Raw genomic sequence first — 27586 nt, forward strand, 5'->3', positions numbered from 1 at the left:
ACAAAAATATGTTTTTTTTTGAAAATTAAACCATGTAAACCTATTCTGGTATAACCTCTAAATAAAATTATGAACCTGAAAATGAGCATAATATGAGCTCTTTAAAATAAAGTGTTGCTACTCTTTCTGAAACGTTTGTTGGCATGATACAACCTGATTTTATGATCCTTTAGCACTAAACGACCATAATTTATACAGATAGTTTGGGTTGTTGTTGATTAATTGTGTTGATTCAGTGATTACTTCATCAGGGCGAAGATTTTCTGTCAGTTCCATGGTCACTTTCTGTCACTTCCTGGTTGGTTTTCAGTTTTTATTACAGGCCACTACAAGCTGTGTCTTAAACCCAGATTTGCACGGGACTAATATTACCCGTTGACATTCACACGGGATAAGGGAAGTCTGTATTTCACTCATATTTACTGACATTATCCCCCAGGTATGACGTGAAGGCTCTGTCAAAACTTTAATTTATAATTGCCAAGGCAGCCAATACGACTCCGAATCACAGAGATGCCAATTCGCGCGAGACTAATATTATTACATGACTTATATAGTATATATATAGAAAAATAGTAGGTCATTTGCGGTGGAATTTTTACTTGACAAATTACAGACATGGCAGATTCCCATGGGATTAAGATCACAAACAACCTCAGCAATTATTTCAAATTACTAAAGGTCCCCAGTTAATACTTGTCCCGTTTGAATAGGGCTCAAGATGTTTTAATTCCTTCATGTCCAACAGAAAAAAGCCATTGATTACTTACTTTTACTTTAACATTTGACTTTTATGTAAATCAGAATTTAATATAGGGCATTAAAATGAGGTATTTAAGTATGCCTACGACAGCTGGAATGTAAACATCTCTGTTTCAGATCAGGACTTAGTGTCCCTGTCACGTACACCCGTGGACTGAAAGACAGACAAAGGAAGCATTTCTCTTTGTCCTATAAAGGTGTAAAGCCTCTGCTGACTGACAGGCAGGGAAATGGCAGATTGCAAGCAAGATCTGAGGAACCTAAATTGAGGCTCTGTTGCATTAGACCAGAGGCAAGTGGCAAACTGACTGAAATGGCAAACAGAAACATTGATTACTGTGGCGCCTAACCGTGTGATAGTGTCAACTCTCACTGAGATATATGCCATCCTGCTCCCCTTACTGATGATGTATTTCTCCTGGGTCAAGCTCTTTTCATTCATTTCTCATTTGACATTCTCATTTGACACTGTATTTCTCTAGATACAGAAAAAAGTATCTCTCTTTCCTGGGAGAATAAAACTCCCTTGTTTCTAGAGAATACAAAGACTTTTCCTTTCAAATAGATGCAGTGAAAAAACAATGGACGAGCCTGAATAATGTTCTCAATGCAAATCCACTTGATCAGATTCCAACTCTGAAAAAGATTTACAGTATAGCACAATTTGAGAATGAGCAGGAAAGCACTTTGAACGGGCGCTTGGAAAAGTGGCAGTCCGCCAGTTTTCAGAGGAGAGTGCTTTATAGGCTGCAGGTTGAGTGCACACAATGAATGAATGTATGAATGTGACAGGGACCCTACACTGTATAACATACAGGAGTGGCATTGTAATATATCCGTACTATACCACTTACCTTCAAGTGGCACATAAATACTGTATAAATAATAACTATATATATAACAGTGGCCGTTTGGGCCATACTTCTTGCATGGATGCTGGCCCAGCCAGTGGTGATGAGCACTTAATAAAAAGATAGGTTATGCATTTACTTTTTATTTTAACAAATGCAAAGAAAACACTATAGATGGGTTGTTTTATTAGTGCTGTCCACATATACAAGTCCAGTTTACATAATAGTGTCAGTATACTGTGTATGTCAGCAAGTTTTCCAATTGTATCATTTTGGCAATGTTGGGATAATAACATATACGGCATATCTATACATATGTGGGGAAGGCTAATGGACTGACATTTACATCATTAATTGCATCCTCCTCATTTAATGTCATTGATTGAATTTATCATGAAAAATTAAATTTGTTACCATGCACCATTATCCAAAATTAAAACTCTAAACCCTTTGCTCATACACTTGGGGTTTGCTCAGCTCCAGTATAACCTGGAGATTTTAATTATGCAAGTTATCAAAACATTAAACATTAACTTAACAAGCTTAACTGTTGGTCCCAGTGTGAATCTGCAAGAAGAGGTTCCAGCTTGTTTTACATTCTGTAAAATGTTCACTTAAGCACCATTAAAACACAATAACACCCTGGAGGGATTCAACTGAATGAATGCATTACATAACCACCTGCAACATGAAGAACACTGAACAACAACATCACAATAATGAAGGGGTTTCCCTGGTTTTTGAACATCCTTTTGATAAGAGACAAATCTTGTTAGCAAAATAAATATGTGAACCTCAATATGTTATCATACAAATTGTTTTTAATAACGTGAGAAACAAACTAGAAGGGCACTTGGAGATTGCAGACCTCTGCCAAGGCCATGCCCCCAGCTTTAAGGAACTTGTAAATAATTGGTGTACAGTATCTGCCCTATTATTCGGATCTGCTCCAATATGCAATGAGTTATTCCTTGGTCCATGCTACACCCTTCCACTAAGTTTCATAAACATCGGGCCTGCTGACAAACAGACAAACAAACAAACCAAACCAAAAACATTAGCTCCATGGCAGAGGTAAAAAGAGAAAGGACAACTGGAATTTGTCCTGCATGTAGTCTAACATAACAGAAGCCAACAGTAAGTATTATCTTTACAAAGAGATGAACTGCAATACTAGGAGGCCAGTGATGAATGAAAAGCTCAGATTGCTTTGCCTATTCACACATATGTGCAAAACCATTTACTTGTGGCCAAAAGGACAACAATACACGAGATAGGCGGCGCCTTTCTTATATGTACAACGCACACATTCTCATGTATTGCAGTTTATGACAGTTGCTATGGAGTAATGAAAATCAAGAAGCAGTGTCTTATTAAGTGTGATAATAACTGAGAATATTTAATAGTGTGTGTTTTTTTTCCACAACACTCTTCATTGGTTAAGTCTGCAATAATTCTTAGATGTATTGTGTGTACTTACATGAGTATAACTAACAATTAATTATGTAATTGCAATAGTTAAATAAATGTATGTATTTTACTTTTTTGGTGCCTTTTGAATCAAATGCGAAGTCCATTGAGTACAAACAACTCCATTCTTATTCACTGATGTGGTCAATAAAGATGGAAAGACAACCCCCAAAACAATGGTTTAATAAAAAGCTGTTGGAGATTGATTGGCTAACACTTCAAGTTGTATAAGAAAAAAATCATGCAGTCAGTTGGCAATCAGCAATGAATTGTCTGCTGAGTGACTTTCATTTCTGTGACACACATTGGTGTCCTGTGATGCAGTAGGTTGATTTCAACTTCCATTTTTCCTTCAATAACATGCGTGAGTGTCAGAGGATAAAGGATGGAGCCGTAGTTGGTTAAAGCTTCTTTTTTTTTAAAGGATAGATATTTTTGAAATTATGAAAAAAAAATGTTTTACAGAAAATTTTATGTCCAGATGTGTACCGAATTCTATCTGATTAACATTTCTTTCTTGCATACTACCTGCCATTTCATTCAATTACATACGTTTTTATGTTCTTCCAAACAGTATGATAGCTTTCAAAATGTAAACTGCATAAAGTAACTCAAATGAACAATAATGTATGTAAAGGTTACAATAATACACTAGTTAAAAAAACTATTTTGTCTATATTTTTACAACTTCTGCAGAACAGAAAGTCAGACTGTCAAAACCCCTTTTAAAACCATATTTCTTAGTGGTGTCACCAGTAGGCCACAGACGATGTTCCAGTGTTGAAAAACAGCTTAAGTCAATTTAAATAATTGAAACTGTTATTGCAGTTGGCTTTCCAACTTTGAATCAATACATTGTTAATAATCAGGTATTTTTCCTACCTCCTAGTGTCCAGTAGCATGTGCTCTTATAGCTATAACTTATTGACAGTTGGTAATTGGTTCGCCTTTTTAGTCATGCCGTCTTTTCAGGCTTTCTCTGTGTTTTGATTGTTTCAGGATCCCAGAACAAAGCACAAGTTTAAGATCCATACCTATGGGAGCCCCACCTTCTGTGACCACTGTGGCTCTTTGCTGTATGGCCTCATCCACCAGGGCATGAAGTGCGAGTGTAAGTTCTTAATTTTATTTCTGCAACTTCTCACTTAGTGGTTAAGAGATTTAAAATTGAAACAATTTATAATATAACATTAGTTAGTGTCAACGTATAATTGTGTGTATCAAGTGGTGTAGGGCCTAAAGTTGATGCTCAAACACTAACAGAGGATGATTAATCCTGCACTGTTACAGGTCGATGAGGCATAATTATGGCATACATAGGAAAATAATGGTTTGCTATAAGTGGCTCTACACAGAGCCACTTTATCAGCATCAGTATCCTGAAAAAAAACATATTGTTCATCTTCACTGAAGATCATAGGCCCTTGTATTTCCCCTCCTCCTTGACTTTCACTCATTAAAATCTCACATAGTCTATTTTCAGTCTGCAGCTATGTTTCGTGTACCCTGAATAGGCCTGCTATCAAAAGCTTTACAGAGTCTTTATTAATATCTTTCCCTCACTTTTATTCCCTTTAATCTTTTGTTAGTGGATTAGTCTGAGTGCCTTAATGAGCTCCTAAATACATTATCTTCCACCTGCTGCAGACCACCAGTTATGCCTAATGATTGCTTCAGGGTGTACATAAATAGAGATGTAGAGCAGCAAATTGTTTTGGAAGATCAATTGTATGGAGCTAAAAGAGTCTCAATAAAGATAAATGCACGCACTACATTCACATATGCACACACAGGATTCATACATGCACACACATGATTAGAGATGTTCCGATACCGATACCAGTATCGGTATCGGCTCCGATACTGCCTAAAACGCTGGTATCGGTATCGGGAAGTACTGGAGTTTATGCACCGATCCGATACCACATAATAAAGCCCTAAAGAAAATCGTCGTTAAAGTAGTTTATTTATGTTCTTTTCCCGTTATGACTGACTGTCAAACTGGATAATAAAAGAAAGTTCTGTGGCGTTGATTGTTTCTGTTTGTTCATGTTTCACAAAGAGTTTAACCTGAGCCAGAGCGACAACAAAGATAGAAATCATATCACATCCATACAGGGATAGTAGTATAAAGTTGTTAAAACATAATAAAATATATGACACACTGGTATCGGATCGGTACTCGGTATCGGCCAATACGCAAGTTCAGGGTATAAGAATCGGTATCGGGAAGCAAAAAATGGTATCGGACCATCTCTACACATGATTCATAAATACACACACAGGATACACAAATGCGCACAAAATTCACAAATGCACACAAAATTTAAAAAGCACAGAAGATTCAGAAATGCACACAAAATTCAGAAATGCACACACAATTCAGAAATGCAAACATTTACAAATGCACACAAGATTCAGAAATGCACAGGACAAGATTCAGAAATGTATTTCTGATGCACACACAAATATATCTTGATTTAAAAACTGCTTGCGGTCTGTGAACTTCACTGCATTTGTGTGGGAATTTTGAGACTGCCCTGACTTGGCTCGACACACAAATGCCTTTTTTTAAACAGGAAATGATCTGCAACCAATCAGATATCTCCCTTGTTTTAGCCAATCACAAGAACGCACCTCACGTGGGGGATTGTTTACTTATAAGCCAATCACATGAACGCGTTCACACAGCTATATGAATGTGGTGCGGGCACGGGCCCGGGCTAGCGCGGTGGAGTCATGGATGTGTTAAGACAACAATTTGTTTGTGTTGTCGTAGCAACCGGTAGCAACATGCGCGTTCATGAGCTTCTCTCTCGTGTCTCTTACAAGTGGCGAACTCATGAACTCGCCGTTTCATTGTCTAAAATATTCACTAACGTTAAACACTGTGTTTTCGTTGTTCCCTATCGTTTACATGCTTAGCTAAATAAATGATAGATGTATTTAGCTAGACAACCAAGGAGATTTAATAATTATGTTGTGCTACTAGCTAGCTAGCTAGCTAATAACTAGCGCTAGCTGTTAGCCTGCAGTTTGGTGAACAAAGCTCATCCATGGCTTCAGCTCTCATCCACGTTACAAGCTTTACAGCATACAGCCATGCTAGCTACCCCTGATGTTAGCAACTAGCTAGCTAGCCGATAGCCCGCCAGTTTGGGAAACGCTAATGACGTTACATCCACGTAGCTAACAGGCTTTACAGCATAGCTACATACATCCCTCGGATGTATCATAACTTCATAAGATAATACCATGGACGTATTAATAGAACACATGGTGAATTACAACCATTAGCTATATCCATTATTACAGCTAGCTACATGACCTCGGGAGAACAGTCATGTGAGCGGGCGCAGTCCCGCGGCTCTGCTCGCGTCCACTATGCGCGTTCATCATGCCAAATTTAATAATTCTGGATTCGCTTCTAGTGAATGTTAAAAATGTTAAAAACGTGACGTTTTAAACAAGGACCCTTTCAGTGTTCGGGCTGGTAAGTTGATATACCCAGAAACAAATTATCCACTGAAATATAGACGTTTCTTTCGCCATGCAAAGTCTATGTGAAAAGTCTTTCTGGGCCATGGGGTGCCGTACCACCGTTATCCGCTAAGCCCATGGTGGCTTTTAGACTTGCCACTCTTCCTGGGGGCTTGACTGAACTCCACTGTGCTAGCCCGCGCCCGCACCACATTCATATAGCGCTGTGTGAACGCATTCATGTGATTGGCTTATAAGTAAACAATCCCCCACGTAGGGTGCGTTCTTGTGATTGGCTAAAACAAGGGAGATATCTGATTGGTTGCAGATCATTCCCTGTTTAAAAAAAGGCATTTGTGTGTCGAGCCAAGTCAGGGCAGTCTCAAAATTCACACACAAATGCAGTGAAGTTCACAGACCGCAAGCAGTTTGTAAATCAAGATATATTTGTGTGTGCATCAGAAATACATTTCTGAATCTTGTCCTGTGCATTTCTGAATCTTGTGTGCATTTGTAAATTTTGTTTGCATTTCTGAATTGTGTGTGCATTTCTGAATTTTGTGTGCATTTGTGAATCTTCTGTGCTTTTTAAATTTTGTGTGTGTATTTGTGAATTTTGTGCGCATTTGTGTATCCTGTGTGTGTATTTATGAATCATGTGCGTGCATGTATGAATCCTGTGTGTGCATATGTGAATGCAGTGTGTGCATTTATCTTTATTGAGACTCTTTTAGCTCCATACGATTGCACTTTGATCACACTGTAGTATTTATAAGCAATGGTTAGCCATGGGACTGTTACAGTGAGGCACTTATTCACCTACTGACTTGGTGGCATGATGATGTAATCCATTTAACTGTTCCCAATCCATGACAGGGTGGTTCAGCTGACTGACACACATGCCATGTATACATGACATCACATGGCTGAATCTGGGTCATAACCTTGTTATCTTCTCTTTCACACAGCTTTCCGAAAAACCCTCCTTTAATATTGTGCCAAATATTTATACATGGAATGAAATCAAAATATGTCCTTATATACAGTAGATAAAGAAAGTCTCAAGGACATTTTTTAAAGCAGCTTACTACATTTGGCATGCTCATTCACAATGGCATCAGTATTTCAGTCAATTCTAAGAAAGCCCTGAGACATTCAGTTTGATTTGATTTGGATCAAGTGCATGAAGCTAATCCTTCTGTAATGTCATGTATCTCCTCTCTCTGTCCCTCCAGCCTGCGATATGAATGTCCATAATCAGTGTGTCATGAACGTGCCCAGCATGTGTGGAACCGATCACACCGAAAGGAGGGGGCGTCTTTTCCTCAAGTGTGAGGTCACTGCCGATAAGCTGCAGGTCACAGGTAGGCCTCATAACTGCCCCTCTCTGAAGCACACACTGGATTTAATGGGCGGAAAACATGCCAGGTGTGATATACCTCAACTGGTTGATGTGTGTTTATGTCAGATGCCTAATGAAGATATTTTTGTGTGTATATGTGTTTGTCACCACAGGCAGGCTGGGATGAGGGTGTAGGTGGTAGCAGACTCTGTTGTTCTATTTCGATTGTTAACCTGGATCAATTTCAACGCTTTGCCCTTTTTTGTCGATAAACCCTGTCTAATTTCACACAGACATTCAGTCTTTATCCCCTGCTGCCATTACACCTGAACTGAACCTTGCTCATCATTAACTCTGCCTTAACTCTACTTGTAATGCGGTGAATCCAACTGCTAACCACATGGCTGGCCCTTTGACTATCAGCTATCAGTATGCTGCAGAGTCTTTTCCCTTTTGGGTGCTCAGATCGATAGAGCCTCTCCTGATAAACATTCTCCCGTAAGAAACAATTCACAGTTACCACACACTTGGAAGGCAATCCCAATCCAAATATGTAGTCCTGCAGTGGTGTGTGGTCTGCTGTGTGGGCTTCGTGTTGTTACCCTTTTTAAACAGTCACGACTTTCTCTGTGTTGGCTGGAGTTTCTGATGTAACTGAAATGTCTCTGTAAGGCAAATTAAACGCTTGATATATTAATTTAATATATTTTTTCAGAATTACACAAAGATGAGATCTGAGGGCTCTGCTTATGAATGGGGTCGTGACTTTACAGTCATCTGTCTTACCATTATTCATTAGAAGGCTATTCTACATGATCATATCACTGGCTATGCCAGCTGTTTTAATTACTGGTTTTTCCGGTTTCAAAGACACACCTGGTCTTTGCCTACTGAGCTCAGAAAAAGATGTAATGAGATACTATTAATAACATTTATTTAATGTAATGTAATCAATAGGGATGTAATATTTCAGAGGTTTTTTTTACATCCTTAAGAAATGTTCCTACAGCCATTTGTTATTTGTGTTTTTTGTCTGAACAGCCAAAAAAAAGTAAGGCTATCATAATGTCATGTCTAATTGATACATTTATGTTTTGGATTATGATTCAAGTCTGTGACACAGTGTGCTACATCATCAATCTCTATGAAACAAAATGTTTTATCATGAGAAAGGTCAGCTGAGTTAATTGTAACTAAAGCCACAAGGTTTTTGGCCTAATAAGATATCCATGCAATTTATTTTTACCACTATCTGTTCCTCCCACACTGTTAATTAATGTTTTTATCTAATAATTTTCTATGTTTATTCATGATTTGCATACTTTGACCGTTTTTACAAATACAAACAATGCATTTAGACAAGATGTAGGTTTAAGTATTTAAGTTTATAAATCACAAAATACAATAATCACAAACAGCTGCTGTGGTTAAGAGAGTTTGAGATAATTTCATGCATAATCTGTCCAATGTAATTGTTGTGACATTCTGAGTCCTTGGCAAAAAGGTAGCACCAAAATGAGCAGTGTCTGTTTGATACTGCTGTGAGCACAGAGTTGTCACTTTTAAATGGGGTTCTAGGAACAGTGGTCCTCCAACATGGCTGCCGCAGGATGCTGCATCACTGGAGCAGCTTTGTTATGAATAGTGATTGGTTGCGCTAGTTTATATTGAAATGAAGCAATGATGATGCCGCTACATACATGTAGCAGGGTGTACAGCTCTCTGTGCAGAAACACAAATAGATTGAAAATGAATAAAATGGCAAAAAAATGGTTAATACTGATTCTTAGGTCTTTATATAAAATTAATTATGGAATATGCATGCTGCACATTGGCCAAACTATCTGTATTGTGTTGTCGCTTGAGTTTATTAGGGGAAACAGTGTAGTACAACAGTGTGTTTTTGTTTAGGAGCCCATTTTACCTTGTATTCCGAGGTATGCTGTAAATCCCCCAGCTGTAATGGTGCATTAGCACATCTGCTAGAACAATAGGGACTAGAATGACATGACGCGTAACAATTTAAATAATCTGACTAACAGGGGTCAGTGCATGACAAGGCCCTGGCACTGAACTTCACTGATTTAGTCAGTTATCAGATTATTACCAGCAGGAACAGAGTGAATGTGGGCAGGGAAGCGGTGCAACACCTACACACCTAGCCCAAACATTAGGTAATAATAATTTGAGTAAGGAACAAAATCACTTGTCTCATTCATGGAAGTTCTGTGCTCATTATCTGACCACTAAAGCACTAAAGTTTACTCTTCGTATTTGCAATTAGAATTTTTGCACACAGTTGAGCTGATTCTAATGCATTTCTGCATTCATTCTAATCAAACTTGCCTTTAGCCTCAACTAAAGTGCAAAAAGTAAAACTCAAACGGTGGAAAAGATGGACACTTATAGGTAGAGGTCATCTTTACTGAATTTTTTTTACGTCATTGGCCAAATTTATTTTAACAATGTCGGAAAAATCTGAAGGCCATCCGTCATTTTGTCAGATTATAACACTGTAACTATAAGTAATTCACGCCTTGTCCAGTTAAACTGAAAGTGTCTGCTTAGGGTAATTATAAGGCTAATTATTTCAATTCCATTTTATTTATAGTATCAAATCATAACAAGAGTTATCTCAAGACACTTTACAGATAGAGTAGGTCCAGACCACACTCTATAATTTACAAAGACCCAACAATTTCCCACGAGTAAGCATTTGGTGTGGCGAGGAACAACTTCCTTTTAGGCAGAAACCTCAGACAGACCCAGGCTCTTTGTGGGTGGCATCTGTCACTGCCGGTTTGGACACAGACGCTGATACAGATATAGAGAAATATGATTCATAATTACCTAATTATAAAAAATTAAAATGAATAAATGAAAATTAAAAGATATTAAATATGTCTTGTTATCATTAAAACATTACAACTAAAATGATGGGTAATAATAGATTATGACGGAATTGTTACAACCCTGTCTGTCAAAATGACGGACAAGTCTAACACAACCTATGCTTATGGGTACATGTGACTGGTTTGTATCACACAAACCAGTCACATCAGCTAATTTACTTTTCCAGAGAATGTGTTACTTCTAGTTCCTGTAAATACTGTATATCATATAGGTCTTACAGTAGTTTCTATATTTGTGTTGCCTTTAAAATGTTGTTATGGCCAAGTGTTAAATAACCTAAACAGTGACAATAGTTTAAACACAGTTCAATTAAATACATTTTGAGTTTGTCACAAATATTTATTCAAGGTTTTGGGCTGACGTGTATTTCTCCTTCTCCATCTGGTAGAACCTCTTAACATGCATTCATCTATCACAGGCCAGTCATCTGCTGAAATAAATGTCCCGTAAAGTCTGAGTGGGACAAAACATACTGTGGAGTACAACAAAACACTTGAATGGACAGGATTAAGTTTATACTGAATCATGCAAAGTAGACTCAAAATTTTTCCTGCTCCTGCTTCCCTCCCACTTTTAATATTCAGTCTCATCTGCTCTCCAACAATATCCTGCTGGATAAGATGGCTACCATATATTAACACTTCACACCTCTTCACAAAGGTTTGGGCTGTATCGTCTTTAGAAACATTCCAGTCCAATATTGCTTTTATTTTTGCTGAGCCGTGCACTGCCAGCTGTCAACTCATGATAATGATGTACAGTATGTGTGAAAATGTATGCATATTTCACACTTGTATTTGCGCATGAATGTGTATGTGTGTACACCAGGGATGGGAAACTACCATTATCACCTGCAATATTGCAGACCCTTGGCCCTCTGGTACATAGTAGTCTATTCCTGATGTGGACAAAACAGGCATGTTATCATTTACATACTGTATGTTCTTGTGCGTGCGTGCGTGTATACAACTGCTGTCCCAGTACTACCAGCCCACTCAGGCCAGATTGTATCATAGATTACATTAGCTGCTGTAGCCGCCTTGCAGCTAGCTTGCCGAACACAACTATATTCCATTAGTGAAGAGTGTAGCAGGGAAGAGGTGCAGTGGATGGCTGGGAGGATGATACTTTGCATCACTTTCAGATTATTATTCTACAAACACAAGTGTCATGCTTTTATTAGGGTGTGTATGTGGTGATTTTGTATTTGTGCATTCATTTCATCCACAAAAAAAGCGTGTAGATAGACACCGGGGCTAATTTGGCTGTGGATGGTCAGTAAATACCTCCAGATTTTAGGCTGGCTGCTGTGAACCACAATGTCTTGTTTTCTTTGTATACATGTGTTGAACACAAATTAATTAATAATTAGTAAGTAAAGTAATTATTTTTTTAATGTGAAAAAAGTAATCAGTAATTTATTACGTCTTTCATGTCACTTGCCCTGATCAAAGGCACCATGTTACAGAGCAATGTAACATGGTGCCTTTAAGTAGAGAGGGACACACACACACACACACACACACACACACACACACACACACACACACACAACTTTGAGCGAAGAGTGACTCCAATTTCTTTTGCATTTCTGCATTTTTTTGCAATTCACCGATGACCAGAGCCAAAATGTTCAACATGTCTGCCAGCGGCAGCAGCTGTCCTTTAAACCCATGGCCCTACACATGAACTCCACCAGGCCAATAGACATACAGACTTCTGATGGCTAAATGAAATGAGTCACTCAGAAAGATTCTCTGTGCAGTTTCCAGAAAAAACACGAGTTGTGAGTGTGTTTTTGTCAGTTAGGGTAAAACGGAGATGGGAGGGGAGGTGCTGAAGGAGACAAAACAAGTTCTGTCTCTAAAGGACAGACATAGCCCACTAACCTTGTCCTACGCCTCTCATTCCTGCTGACACACAGCGCCTCTTTATCCATTGGTGCTGAGAAAACCACCCTCCTGTTTGTTTCAGCAATCCCATTGTTCATTGACTCAGTGCAAACATCCAGAGCCCACTTGGGAGAGGGCATTTCTGTAATTTCGGTTCATATTATTTTATTCCTACTTATCTTCATTCATGTGTATATATGTGTATATGAGAGCAGGCGTGTGCACAAACCCTTGCTGCATGCAGGTCCTCTGGGAGTGTGGGAGAGAGTGGGTAATAATTACATTTCTGTTTTGTTCCCTCGTTGACTCACCCAGTTCTGGAGAAAAGCCTCATTTAACAAGCCCTCTGCTCTCACTTCACTCTGCTTTTAACCTTTTCATTAGATTTGTTTCCCTCTTGCCTCAATGTCCAAATGTCTCGATTGCTATTTGTTACACTAAAGCTGCTGTATGTGTCAATTTCTTTTATATGTAGGTGCAGTGTAGGTGTGTGGAGGTCGGATTGGTGTTCAGAGTAGATATAGATGTAGGTGGATCAGGGAAGCTGGATTTTACTTTTGAAACTTCTGGAGGTGTAACACAGTACAATAAAAAATCCACCCTAAACACTGTTAACAGCTCCTGGCTGATACCTACCTTGCATTAGGAGTCTATTTTACTGCCGCTTTCAATGTATTACTATAGATAACTGGCCAAATTTAGAAAGTGTAACATTAGAAACTAGATATATTAACAGTGCTGCTACTTTGAAAGAAAAGTTAAACTTTAGTGGTGACTTTTCTTTGTCTACAGACATCCATGAACGAGAGAATACCAGAATGCACTGCGACAACAGCTTCCATCTTCCTGATCTGGTCATGTATCTTAAATGGTGCATGGCATCATTCTCTATTCACATTTACTTTTTTATCTGGATAAACATTATATACAACATTATACTCTAATTCATTTTGCTCTCTAGGTTGTTAAACAGCATTCTGGGAAATGTAGGATGAACTTAAAAAAACATTACCACAATACATTGTAACACACATTAAGTGAGCTTAATCAGGCGTTACAACACATCCTGTGTATAGTATCCTGTGCAGCAACACCATAGTTGAATGTGTCTCCCTACCTTCAGCCCTTGTATCTTTTTATTCATCTCACTCTAACTATATCGCCTCATTCATTTTAAGGCTATTTTAGGGTGCTCACTGTAGGCAGTGTCAAGTGTCAGATGTTAACCATTGCTCAATGGTGGAGCACATCCTCCTTCCTGAGTCAATAAATTAGTGAAATGTCAATGTTTGCCCACTTTATCAGTAATTGTTCAAATTCTTGATCAATACAGCGTTTTATGTGCTTCACTTTGAGTCACTTTGTCCCCTCTTTGTCACTTCCATGTTACTAGCAGGTTTCTCATTCATTCAGCCAATCATTCAAATAAAGATGATATCCTTTTTTTTACGGCTCCCTGAATCTAAGGAGAGTTGGGGTTGGATCAAGGTTTGGATGCGGCCTGTTGGTTGCCAAATAAAGAATCACTGCCCAGTGCTCTGAATGCCACCTTCTTACTGCCACTGCTTCCACTCTTTTCTTAAAGTAATTTCCATTTCTTTGTAGTGTCTGAGTCATCGTGCAAAAAAGCCAACAAGTTCTTGCCAAGAGAAAATATAATTAAAATCCTTTTGCATTTTCCCCATGAATCAGAGTTAAGATGGAACAGCTGACAGCACTTCTGTCTGTACCAATGCCAACACTTTTCCACTGCAGGGAGTTGGCCACTGGGGCAGCAGTGTCCCCTGTCTAAATGTTCTGTAGTGAGCTCCTTAGCCATCTGACTGTGTGCTTGTAATGAAGATATAATTCATCAGAACTGTATTGTAATAATAATAAATACATATTATAATTAAAAATAGCTGTAATAGCGTAGCATATACAGTACACACCAAAACTCATGTGCCCTCCATGTGTCATACTATAGGAATGCGGGTAACTCCACTTCCTGTATGCTGATGTAATATTTCATTATAAGGCAGTCCTGCTGTTCAAAATGCCATTTTTCAGTAGTAGTAGTGGGCTTTCAAAGGAGCACAGACAGAGTTACGCTGAGAGGTGCAAGTGATAGAGAAAGTCTGGTGGTTTAAGTTTTATAAACTGTGTTTACACAGGGAGGTGAAGAACAAACATGGCTGACCTCGTTTTTAAGGTAGGGTGATCTGGTGTCAGCTGAAGACAAGGCTTTGTGTGTTTGTTTGTGAACTCTGACTGACTGCAATTTAGGGGCTTGATTATAGTATCACTATGCACCCTCAGAAAAAAACATATCCGTCTTGTACAGTTCAGGAACACATATCCTAAAGGAAAATGTAAACCATTAAATATGGACTCCTCAAATATCAGACTGCCTTGGATTGAATACAAACACAAAAAAATTGTGATGAAAAATGTGATGGTCTTCTTTCCAAACTTTTACATTGGAAGACCTGATGTCCTGCATTTTTGCAGCAACTTTGTCTTTTCATTTCTTGTAAAACCTTTTTCCTCTGAAAAAAATTGCAATTTGCTATTTGCAATCCAGTTTACATTCAGATATTTGATTGCTACCATCACTATACTAAAAAAACATGGACACATTTTCCTGTACCATACTGTATGTTGTGGACTGTTACATGCAGTAATGAACAGACTTTGAAACATTTCTGAAAATGTCGAGAAAAAAACACTAGAGCCAGAAGTCATGTCATTGGTATTCCCAGTCTGTCGTTGCTGCCCTACCACGGCTCCCTCTCCTCAGTGAGTGCACACTGTGTTCTGTGTTCTTCACGACATTATCACATATGCCTCTGCCTTTAATTGCTCCACTTTTTTTGTCTAGCTTGGCGTTTTCTTTCTTTTTAGTTTTTTCTTTCATTCTTCATTCTGTTTTATTTTGCAAAACAAATATTGACCTTAATCAAAATGGAAAATGCAAACCGATTAGTAAGTCCCAGTTTGTTTTTCTACAATAAAACGAGCTACCCAGATTCAGAGCCTTGTAGATGGTGTGCAACAGTTCAATTATTGCGACAGTGTGTCCAGGGAAATGAGCAGAAAAATTTGTTTAACAGTCCAGATATGAGCAACATGTATTAGACATAGATACATGTGACTGTTTGTTTGTTTTTTCAACAGAAAGGAGTAAAACTTGATACAGTTTGCAGTAGATGCATGCGTAGGATTACAGAGTGAAAATCATATGTGCTGATTAGCTGCCATAGGTTCAGAAAGCTAAGTAAAGCTTGGCTGTATCTGAAATTTGACTACATAAAGCTGATAAAATAATAAGCTGTCATAAAATGACATAACTAATGTTTAGTGGGCGTTAAGCTTAGCTCAGATTTTTTCCTTCCTTTTTTTGGTTAGTTTTAGTCAGAGCATGGTTGGATAGAACGGAGGTCAAGTTGTTTTTTGTGGGTACTGTTTGAACTTGCACTGCTGTTTAAATGCGAGCCAAGATAGTTGTAAAGACATGTATCCTAGCAACCATGTTATGGCCCCTACACACACCCCTGCTTCCTTTGTCCTATAGTGTTTGTGTGTGTGTGTGTGTGTGTGTCTGTGTGTGTGTGTGTGTGTGTGTGTGTGTGTGTGTGTGTGTCTTTGTGTGTGTCTTTTTGCATATGCATGTGTTTTTAAACTCACTTGCACATAGGGCTGGGCGATATGGAGAACAGTCTGGTGAATTACATCATTTTACTGTAATGCAGCCTTTAAAATCAGGAAAAGACAACACTTATGTCATATTATGATATCCAAAATCACACAGATAAATAGAATAATTATGCACTTAAATACCTATACTTACTAATTACAAAATCAGAGATAATTTGACCTTCAAGCAGGAATGGTCAGCACCAAAGATACCTTGGATTGTGAGGTTATGTCTCTGCGGTACAGCCGAAAGAAATTAGGATTACACACACATCTTGTTTGGTTTATGTGCCATACAGTTGTATAGAAGGAAAGGTTCTGTGCCAGCCAAGCTAAATTAGATGGTCTAGAATGCCGCCCACTGGTCATGACTGGAAATACAGTTGGCAGTAACAGAGATACTTAACTTAGTGGTCTTGGTCTCTTATCTGTAGTCAATAAAGACACACATACATATTATGGTCAGAGGAAACCTCTACAAACAGCCCTTTGCAATCCACACCATCAGGGTGTACTGGCAAAGACGTAGTTAAAAAAAGGACATCTTAGTTCTAGTTTTAGTATTTTCTTTGTATATATCTTTTATTTTATACATATTTGTATACCTTTTATATAGATATTATGACAGAAATGTCCAGTGTATCATCAAGATTATTCTGTATAATTGTCATAGTTTTTATTGTTTGACTTAACCTTTGTAATTACTGGAGATAAAGAGAGTCCACTCTTCCTGGACAGGATGATTAACTAAATATTAGGTATTTATTATTGAGACAAATTACATTACATCCAGCTTAACCACTGATTGTATTCCACAGACTCATCACAAGCACAAGCCATTGAATAATGTCCCTTTGTATGTCTGTTTGTAGGCTGTTCCATGAATGTCATTTGGGTACTGTGACTTTGCATACATACGGCCAGTGTATGAAATATTCAAAACATGCTCTTTACAATGCAAGAGTTAAAAGTTGAAGGAGATAGAATTGGAAACAGAAATTACAAAAAGTACATGATACATGGAAATATAACATATATACAACACATTATGTGAAGATAGTCTATGTAGATTAATATCACACGGTCAGGGTAAAAACAAACCACCAGCATCCCATCAGTGTATTGAGAGTTGACACAAAGAAGAATTCTTCTGATTCACAACTTATGGTTATGGGTTATGAGAAGCCAGCTGGTTTATCAGAGATTAACAAAAAAATGTAGGGACCATTTGCTATTCCATCAAGAAGTTAAAACAAGCAAAATGTGAAAGCCCTTATTAAGCTCACATAGTAAATTAATTTATATTCCATTTCACCTCTTTTGATGAAATGGAAAGAGTTGGGAATGAAGGAGAGGCATCAAGGTTCAATTTATATCTGAACATCTAAGAAGTCAGCAAAAAAAAGTGTGTCTTCCCCTCTCTGTTGTAGAGTGCATACATATACAGTAAGAATGCGCTCAAGTGCAAATAGAGTATACCGTGAGTCTTTATTTGGTGCCTGTAGACAGGCTTTACACTTATCTATTGGATTTCTGAGAAGGCAGAGGGTTGCAAGCTCCGGCTCGCTCAATACCTTCCCACACCTCAAGTTGCTTCTGTAAGCTGCTGTCTATCTCTCTTCTTCCTCTCAGATTTTGTGTGTGTGTGTGTGTGTCTTATAATACATCCATGGTGTGTACTCTACAGCAGCTTACTCCATCGCTCATCAAACTTCACACCTCGCTAACATTGCTCAACTCCTGAATCCGCCACCATGTATGCTGATAACAAAAGCAAACAACGGCACTGTTGGCTTATTAAATAACCATTTGGTTCTATTGGTGCAACTGCAATAATTATTTTCATTTGTAGGAATAAAATTAAGCCACTTTCTCATGGAGGGTTTTACCGGTGGCTCAAATTAGCCTAAAATAGCATTGTATCATTTGTTGGTTTTGTGTCTCAATGTTGTTCTCTTTGACCTTTTCAACAGTTGCTGTGTTAACTCAGTGGTGACAATCCCTCATTGATTTTGTTCATTTATCCCTCTTAATCCTATAAATACAGTATCTCATTCAGAGCATTCCAGCTAAAACATTGGGTTTAGCTGTTCTCTCATGCGGTCTTGACAAAGTGGCTTAGTGCTGTCCTCTCCAGGTCAAAGGTCATTTAGCATCTCCGCTACTCGGTCCCTCCATTGTAGTTTGACTGACAGGGCCACGTGGAGAGGCTTCTGGGCTCTCCAGGGGCTGAGGTTGAGCCAAGCAAGGCAGGCAATCACACTGTCCCTTTGGGGATATGTTGTGTGTAGACAAACACAGTATGTGTGTGTAAATGTGTTTATGTTTGAGTGTGGGCAAAGATGTGTGCGTGCGTGCGTGTGCGTGTGTGTGTGTGTGTGTGTGTGCGTGTGGGTGTGCGCTGTACTGTAGCTCAGGCCTGGCAGTGCTCCAACGCTCAGGGCTAATGGAGTGCTAATGTCCCTGGTGTGCTCTTGTTTACTGAACAGCTAAATACAGGAGGATGAAAAGAGAGGCTTCACCTACTTAAGCATGTCACAGCCTACAATTTCGAATCACTGTTCTCATAAAAGTTCCTGCATTTGCTTCCTATATGGCTCAGCACCATAAGCAATCCTCAGAGGCCGTGACTTACCATTAAATCTTGAACACCTACAATTTATTCTATTGATGTTCACCTGTTGCTTAAAAGAAAGCATCATTTTTTGTCTTTGTGTGATATTCATGGACAGGATATTGAGGCGTAGTTGGGGTGGGGAAGGGTTGCAGTTCGGTGGGCTGGGGATCTCATCGCTGCTTTTTGCAGATGATGTGGTCCTGATGGCATCACTGGCCTGTGACCTTCAGCACTCACTGGATCGGTTCGCCGCCAAGTGTGAAGTGGCTGGGATGAGGATCAGTACCTCTAAATCTGAAGCCATGGTTCTCAGCAGTAAACCGATGGAGTGCCTACTCCGGGTAGGGAACGAGTCCTAACGACAAGTGGAGTTCAAGTACCTTGGTGTCTTTTTCCCGAGTGAGGGGACAATGGAGCGGGAGATTGGTCGGAGAATCAGCGCAGCGGGGGCGGGGAATACATTCACTTTATCGCACTGTTGTGACGAAAAGAGAGCTGAGCCAGAAGGCAAAGCTCTCGATCTACCGGTCGAGACTACCGGAGTCTACCGGAGTCTACCAGTTTTCGTTCCTACCCTCACCTATGGTCATGAAGGCTGGGTCATGACCGAAAGAACAAGATCCAGGGTACAAGCGGCCGAAATGGGAAATTCCTCAGGAGGGTGGCTGGCGTCTCCCTTAGAGATAGGGTGAGAAGCTCAGTCATCCGTGAGGAACTCGGAGTAGAGCCGCTACCCCTTTGCATCGAAAGGAGCCAGTTGAGGTGGTTTGGTCACCTGGTAAGGATGCCCCCTGGGTGCCTCCCTAGGGAGGTGTTCCAGGCATGTCCAGCTGTGAGGAGGCCTCGGGGAAGACCCAGGACTAGGTGGAGGGATTATATCTCCACCCTGGCCAGGTAACGCCTCAGAATCCCCCAGTCAGAGCTGGTTAATGTGGCTCGGGAAAGGGAAGTTTGGAGTCCCCTGCTGGAGCTGCTGCCCCGTGACCCGACCCTGGATAAGCGGATGAAGATGGATGGATGAATGGATCTGTTTTTTTCCTGACTTATATGATTTGTATTGTAGAAAACACACAGAATTTGAATGAAGAGTGTTAATTTAGCTATTGAAACTAGGCTAATTTAATCCATGTGGTATTAGTGTGGTAACTAGCAGTGCAGTAGGTTTTTGAGGTGTGCTGAATATGGGAAAAAGTAGAACCAGTGTGCTTTACCTCATTTAGAGAGACCGAGTGGTGCAAATGAAAACAATGCTTTTACAGAGTCACGTATACTGTTCATACATGTATGTAGTTATTCTGTGTCTTTATAGACAAATTAATAATTTCTCCCTATTCTTTATTTCCCCATCAGTGGGTGAAGGCAAAAACCTGATCCCCATGGACCCCAATGGCCTGTCTGATCCGTATGTCAAGCTCAAGCTCGTACCAGACCCCAAAAATGAGACCAAGCAGAAGACCAAAACCATCCGTTCCAACCTCAACCCGAAATGGAACGAGTCCTTTAATTTGTGAGTAAATGACCTGTCACCTCTGTCCTACTAAAGGCTACACTACACCTTTTTGGTATTTTACAATGGGACATACACGTACTGAATATTGGGAATGTCAGCAGTACATTAAAACAACTGAATCAGCTGTTTATACTGATACATCTTCTAATGCCGATATTAATAATACCAATGATTTCTATACTTCTATCACTACTTATGCTGGAGCTACTGCCGTTACTACTGTACAAAAACTATCCCAATACATCATGACTTCTTCACCCAACCTTTCATCAGGGTGGTGGCTGAAGTTGTTTCCGTTTTTTTTATATACAGTCCATCGAGCAGTCAGTTTTTTTCTAAATGTGTTTGACAAAATACAATATTTTCTCCTATTGGATACAGACATTTATGAGACAATTTCTTTACCAAATGCAGTATTTCATCGTAACCTTTCAATCGGTTGATAGACTGAAACTTACACTGGTCTGCACCTTGCTGTCTGTTCTTAGGCCGGTTACACACTGGATGCGTCGCGCGAGCGTGTCTGCTGCGTGGCGTGTCCGCTGCGTGGCGTGTCCGTTTATATTTCGGCTTCCATGTTAACAGGTTAGAGCTTACACACTGCCTGCATGAGATGCGCGTCTCACGCGCGGCTCGATCCGCGCCTGAGACGCGTGCCTGCTAGAAATAGAACCGACGCCTATTTTTTACGCGAGCGTGTTGGAAGCGTTTCCAGGCAAAATAGAATAGGAAAATATGTTTATATGTCATTTAGACACGAATGCATATTAATAAATGACATCTTGATGTTTGAAAGTCTCTAGGTTTTGACATCAATGTAGATATACATGTAATAAAAAATTTTATTTTCGAATATTACACCTGTCATACAGAACGAAATAGTCTGTAACATATTTTGCAGTCAATATTGCCGACGTTGTCTTGCTTTAATCAAATCAGTAGGCTATATATTTATGTTTAACAACTCTCTCCCCATACGTCGAACAAGCCTATATATAAAAGGTAGGATAGGCTACAGTAACAACGTAGTGTGTGTTCTGAGTGATGGTCCAACATCAGATAGGTTATATAGGCTCTTTCTGTCTGTTTATAACAAAGTTGTTATAAACAGACAGCCCACTTACCCATTTGTCAGAGTTTGAATCTGTCGGCGCTATGTCCCGAGATCAGCCCTCCCTGTACCTAGCAGCAGGAGCAGCACCGCGTCAGACACGCTTCTGGTGTGTAGGACACAGAAAAATCCACGCAGCCGCCACACTTCTGAGACGCAACAGAAACGCCACGCTCGTGCGATGCATCCAGTGTGTAACCGGCCTTACAGTTTGAATCTACTAGTGCTAACACTACTTCAAAAGTAATAATTACACGTAACAACTAATTTTTTTACTTTTTAAGTAATGTATCATTCTAATAGTACTAACTAGTGCTGTCACAACAAGATTACCACTGCTATTACTATTACTACAAATTATAACATATAACCACAAAGTACAATCATATGACATATTTGGTTTTAAATTGTGAAATGTAATTGTAATGAAAAACTTGACATAAACACCATGTGTACCATCTCTGTGTTATATAGCAAGCTGAAGCCTACAGATAAAGACCGCAGGCTGTCAGTGGAGGTGTGGGACTGGGACCGGACCACTAGGAATGACTTCATGGGGGCCCTTTCCTTCGGTGTATCAGAGCTCATTAAGGCTCCAGTCTGTGGCTGGTAACACTCACTTCCATGTTGTTATTCACCCTCATGTATTGTTTGAAATGACACAGTGTGGTAGTTTTCAGTTTGAAGTCCAGCAGCTACAGTATAAAACTCACTCGCACTTACCTGCTATTAAATATTGAACACTTAAAGGCTTCATAACAGTTTGATTATTAAATGCTTCTCTAGCATCATTTACAATTATTTTGAATGCAGCTCAGCCAGTTAACACTGATGGTTTATTGAATGATATAACAATAATATAATATACTACTGTACAGTATAACTTTGGTGGTGCTGCCTGCATGCACTAACAGTCAAATTGGTCATAAGCTCTATGAGACAGCATAAGAAACAAAAGTATCAACAGTTTAGCATTGACAGTGTATGAAGATGACCTCCTTTGCAGCTTATATTGCAGGTTTCCAGTAACACCGTCTGATGCACACAGTAGACTAAGATTGGGACTTTGCTTTGGGCAATAACTTCAATAACTTGTTCTGTACTGATTGATGGCCACCTGGAGCCATAGCAACAGTCGGTTTGTCCCAGAGAAGCAAGAGATTTTCATTTTTCACTTTTTTAATTGACAGTTGAGTTTGTGTCTGTTTCGATATGTGCGTCTTCAATTGTGAGGTGTCAAATACCCCAGAGGCAAAGAGACTGTGTACCACCAAGTATATCCAGGCCCAGTAGGTCAAAGTCGGTGGAAGACAAATTAAACTAAAATTTAGTTTCTTATCTCACAATGTTTTTTTGTATGAATCCATACTCATTCTCCCTGTCTTTCTTCCTGCATCTTCCCTATCTTCCCGTCTCTCTTTTTTAAGGTATAAGTTATTGTGCCAAGAGGAGGGGGAGTACTACAATGTTCCCATCTCAGAGGAGGATGATGGGAATGAGGAACTCAGGCAGAAATTCGAGGTGAGGTTTGTTCTGAAATAACCACCATTGCCATCTGATCTGTCTGTCTGTTTGTTGTCTTGAATTATTGACTTAAAGATGCAATATGTAATACTGACAGCTAGTGTTTAAAATAGTTACTGCAGTACAAATTCAAAATATTGGAGAGAGTCGTCTCCCCCGCCCCCTCCTCCCCAGACTCAAAGTTCACGGAGGTTGCCAGGCTGATACCGCAGCATCCATAGTCTTGCTTTGCCAGACCCTCCTCCAAAGCGCCCTGAAGGAGCATCCACAACAATGTTGCTAGACGCTTGTCTCACATAGCCAGACATTACTTTACAGCACAGCAGAGTAGTTAACGTTAGATGCTGGCTATATTGACAGTCATAGAAGCCTGTGCTCACGCGGAGCTCTGTACCCAACTGACAGACACTTTTCGGCTTAGAATTACGGTAGGAACCGCTAAAAACACAACAACCTTGCAAACAAACACACTGTAAACTCACGGTCCTCTCTTACCAATTTACAGCCCCCCTCTCTTGGCTTAAAATAACTCACCGTTGTCGGCTACGGCCGCTGAACAGGCTACATGTTCTAAACAGCTGTGGCCTGCTTGCCTGGTCCTCCGGTAACGTTAGTGTTAGCGGCGTTAGCCAGGACCAGTCGGGATCGCTTTACTGGCTGTGTCTCAATTTGTTTTTGCGGGTAACCAACTCGGGTACTCTAGCTATATAATTCAATTTGAGTACACAAATGTTGAAATTACATAAAATGCCCGTCCCTTGTAGCCGTGATAAATTAGCCTGAAGCTAATGCTTACTTGTTCAGGGGGATATTAGCCAACTCTGTGTCCTTTTGGCAGGGCTTAAAGTATTCCGGCACCGTGCGGCCGTGAGAAAAAAACAAAACAAACTTGCATGCAGTTTAATATTTTCAAGTCAATTGATTTCACCTACCAATCACATGAGAGGAACGCAGCTCTAACTAAGGAAAAATAACTAAATTAAAAAGTCCACATGAGATTTGTTTTTGATGCGCTACCAATGCGCTACCAATGAAACGAGTTCTAGCCAATCAGATGCAAAGTAGGGCGGGTCTTTGCCGAAAAGCGTGTGCGGTGTGGTCTCCGTGGTAACGCGGCTAAAAAAAAATGGAGGCAAAGTTTATCAAACTTGGAGCATGTAGATACAGCTTTAGTTGAGAAAGGAGTTAAAAACAAATGGCGCTGGGCATGAATAGAGGAATAGTTACCGGCAAGGACGGCTACCGCTAGCATTGCGACTGCTTCTTCACTGACCGACCGTGTTTGTGATACAAACAATACGTGTGTGCAAATTCATAGCGGAACACGATTTGTCATTAACGATGGTCACTGTGTAAAAGCTATCTGAAGCCCAAACTGCCGTGACAAAGTTGTCTGTTTGGAGTCAGCATGGCAGTTACTTAAACATAACGGCCTTGTCCCAGAGTTTAGACGTCTAGCTATATGAAAAGCTAAACAATGCAACGTTTTTAATAAATGTACATGAAGCAACTAATGTCAACATGGACAAAATCATGAATGTACTAATTCGCTTTTTTGATAATGACCTGGCCAAAGTAACAACACAACATCTAGAAAGTTTTGTTTTCACAATGATTCATTGTAGGATTATGATATTATTGCAATATGTAAATGTCCATTGACTCTTCATTTAACATATGGTTGGAAGAAGTAAAACTTGATCCAAAACTTTTTACTTCTTAAAAATTATGACTTGTGTATAATAAAGAAGGACTTTAACTGTTTTGCCAGTCAAATTAACTTTAATGAGTGCATATTGAAACATTACATCCAGTATTTACCCAGGGTTTGTTACGTCTCTGGTCATGCAGCGGTCAGAAACATGCCATTTTTTTGAGGTCGGGTAGAATCTATCTCCGTTGATCCCGTTCGTTTGTTTGCTGCTTTCATGGCTGTACTAACGTTACAGCTGTAGCCCGCTGGCTTTACGTTTTTACAGGTAACGTTATATCTGGCAACCCGGCCTGGCTGTCAAACTGGGCAGTTGATAACAACGCACAGGCCCAAACACAAACAGAAATACCATCACGGAACGGAAATTTCAAAAGGAGAAAATACTGGCATTAGTATTGTTGTCAGAAAAGATAGTATTTCAACTTAGCATGTTTCCTTAATATCTGATGACGCATAGGGGTATTTTTTGGATTTATTACAGTAAATACATATTACATTTTGGACCTTAATGTCTTATCTAGAGTCTGTACAACATTAGCACTAATAGTGTATCCGCGATTGGCTATCAATAAGACTCTTCTGGTGGTCTTTATATCTATATCAGCAAACCAGAGTCATTGTTGATTATGATGATGATGTGGTAATTCTATATTTGACACAGCCCTGTCTAGATGTGTGACTAAGCCAACCTATCATTCTCAGCTGTTAAAGTCTGACAAAATCTTTCCTGAGTCACTCTATAGCCTTGTTAATCCCATCCAGATAACCTTTTCTTTAATTTACTATAAATTGATAAGTATTAGTATGTCCAGCCATTCTAAGCTCTAAAAAAAAGCATGTGTATATTAGAACTTGGAAATGATATTGAATGGTCACATATCCGTAGCAGCTGCAGCTTTCAAAAACCTCCTCAGCTCATAGTCTCTTTGTACTTGAAGAATTCACTTTAACATTTAACATGTGAGTTGTGTGTTCGTCACCAATTGTTAGCATTTTGTTCCTCCATCAGAGAGATTTGAAGCCTGGAGTTGAACCAAAGCAGCCCACCAACAGCCTTTGATGTGTCTTGTTTTCCTGCGACAGCTGTCTTTTAATCTACAAAGCCATTTTCTTTAAAAAAAAGACTTGGTTATTTGATGCAAGGGCCAAGATGTTTTGATACCACATCTTATTTTGAAATAGTTTTTCACGAGTTTGTATCATTTGTTAGTTATATTGAAAACATGAAATTCAATTGGACTGTTATTTTTTTCTTCTTTTTACCCTTTTCCAATTTATAGTATTACAAGCTGTTTTTCAACCTCATCAGGAGTGAAACAGAGTGATGCTTTGTCCCCCCACACTATTTGCGATTTACGTAAACAATTTGGCAAAGGAAATGAAAGCTTTAACTGTGGGCTTAGATGTGGAATTTAAATGATAAGTATTCTTCTGTACGTCAATAGCATAGTTTTACTGTCACAATCTAAAGACAACATGCAGCAGATGCTCTTCTATATTGACGAGTTGTGTAATAAATGGAGACTGTTTATTAATAGAAAACGGAAATAATTAATTTTAGAAAACCCTCAACTACCTCTTCGAATTTAAAAGTGTATCACACAGGCTGAACTATGCAGACTCACAAAAATATCTTGGTTTCTATATTGATGAATATACGAATCTTAGAATAGGTGTAAAGGTTCATTGGTAAAAGCAAGAATCTGAATGATATGAGTTTCCAAACAAATTCTAAACGGTTTCAAGTTTGTGTGTACTTGATTATACTGCGGGGATAAGAGGCCTTAGACATATCTCTATGTGTGAATTAGTGCAAAACAGTGCCATAAGATATTTTCTGCATATTATATGCAACAAAATTGACTATAGTCGGAGACACGGGATGGCAATCATGTGAGGCTCGTTGGAAGATATGCATAGCTCAGTTATGGAATTGTTTACACAATATGGATGCAAATAGGTTGACGAGGCAAATATTTCTCAGCGATAAACACATTCTTGATTCTTGGTCTAAAGATATATGCACATTGTTTTGCAACGATGGGTTTGGTGAGTCGTTTTTTAATAATAAAAAGCTCAATATTGGTTTGTTTAAAGAATTTGTGTTTGGTAAAGACAAAGAGCAGTTGGCTGACGATATTTGGACTAAGACAACTAAGCCAATAATAACCTTTATGATAATAAAAACTAAATATGGCACTGAGAATTATGTTGTATATAATTTGATCTCTATGTGCTCAGTTGAGATCTGGTATTTTACCTTTGACTATTGAAACTGGACGATTTGTTAATATAGAAGAAGAAAGGCGGATCTGTCTGATATGATGTTTAAATGATATAGAAAATGAGCTCCATTTTGTTTTCTACTGTCCTTTTAATTTTTAACAGTGTGATGATTTGTTTATTAAGACAAAAACAGATATTGATTTTGTAAATATGGATGATGCTCAAAGACTGAGATGGCTATTTGCATGTGAAATTTATAAAATAGCCAGTTATCTTGAGAAAGCCTGGGAGAAGAGAAAAAAAAGCTCTTTACCGAGATGATCTGTAGATATTTGTTTGTATGTACTGTTTTTTTTAATTTTATTTTCATTTGTTTATTTGTGTTTTTCATGTATTTCTCCAGATGATTTCTATTTGTGAGACCGGAATATGTCTATTAAATAGTGGTGTCTTGTAATGTTTGGCATGACACAGAAATAAAATAAAACTAACTAACTAA

The 27586-nt window shown here is 39.0% G+C and overlaps 1 protein-coding gene across 2 annotated transcripts in view; it reads left to right on the plus strand.

Moving 5' to 3' along the window:
- The window catches only part of prkcaa (protein kinase C, alpha, a), a 164218-nt gene that overhangs the window by 86884 nt on the left and 49748 nt on the right, over positions 1-27586 (plus strand). For both annotated transcript variants that reach the window (XM_031289500.2, XM_031289501.2), the window contains exons 4-8: positions 4083-4194; positions 7799-7927; positions 20353-20509; positions 22098-22232; positions 23051-23144. In XM_031289500.2, coding sequence (XP_031145360.1) covers positions 4083-4194; positions 7799-7927; positions 20353-20509; positions 22098-22232; positions 23051-23144 — 627 coding nt within the window. The remainder of the gene's footprint in view (positions 1-4082; positions 4195-7798; positions 7928-20352; positions 20510-22097; positions 22233-23050; positions 23145-27586) is intronic.

The sequence above is a fragment of the Sander lucioperca genome, chromosome 4 (assembly GCF_008315115.2).
Source record: "Sander lucioperca isolate FBNREF2018 chromosome 4, SLUC_FBN_1.2, whole genome shotgun sequence".
Lineage (NCBI taxonomy): Eukaryota > Metazoa > Chordata > Actinopteri > Perciformes > Percidae > Sander > Sander lucioperca.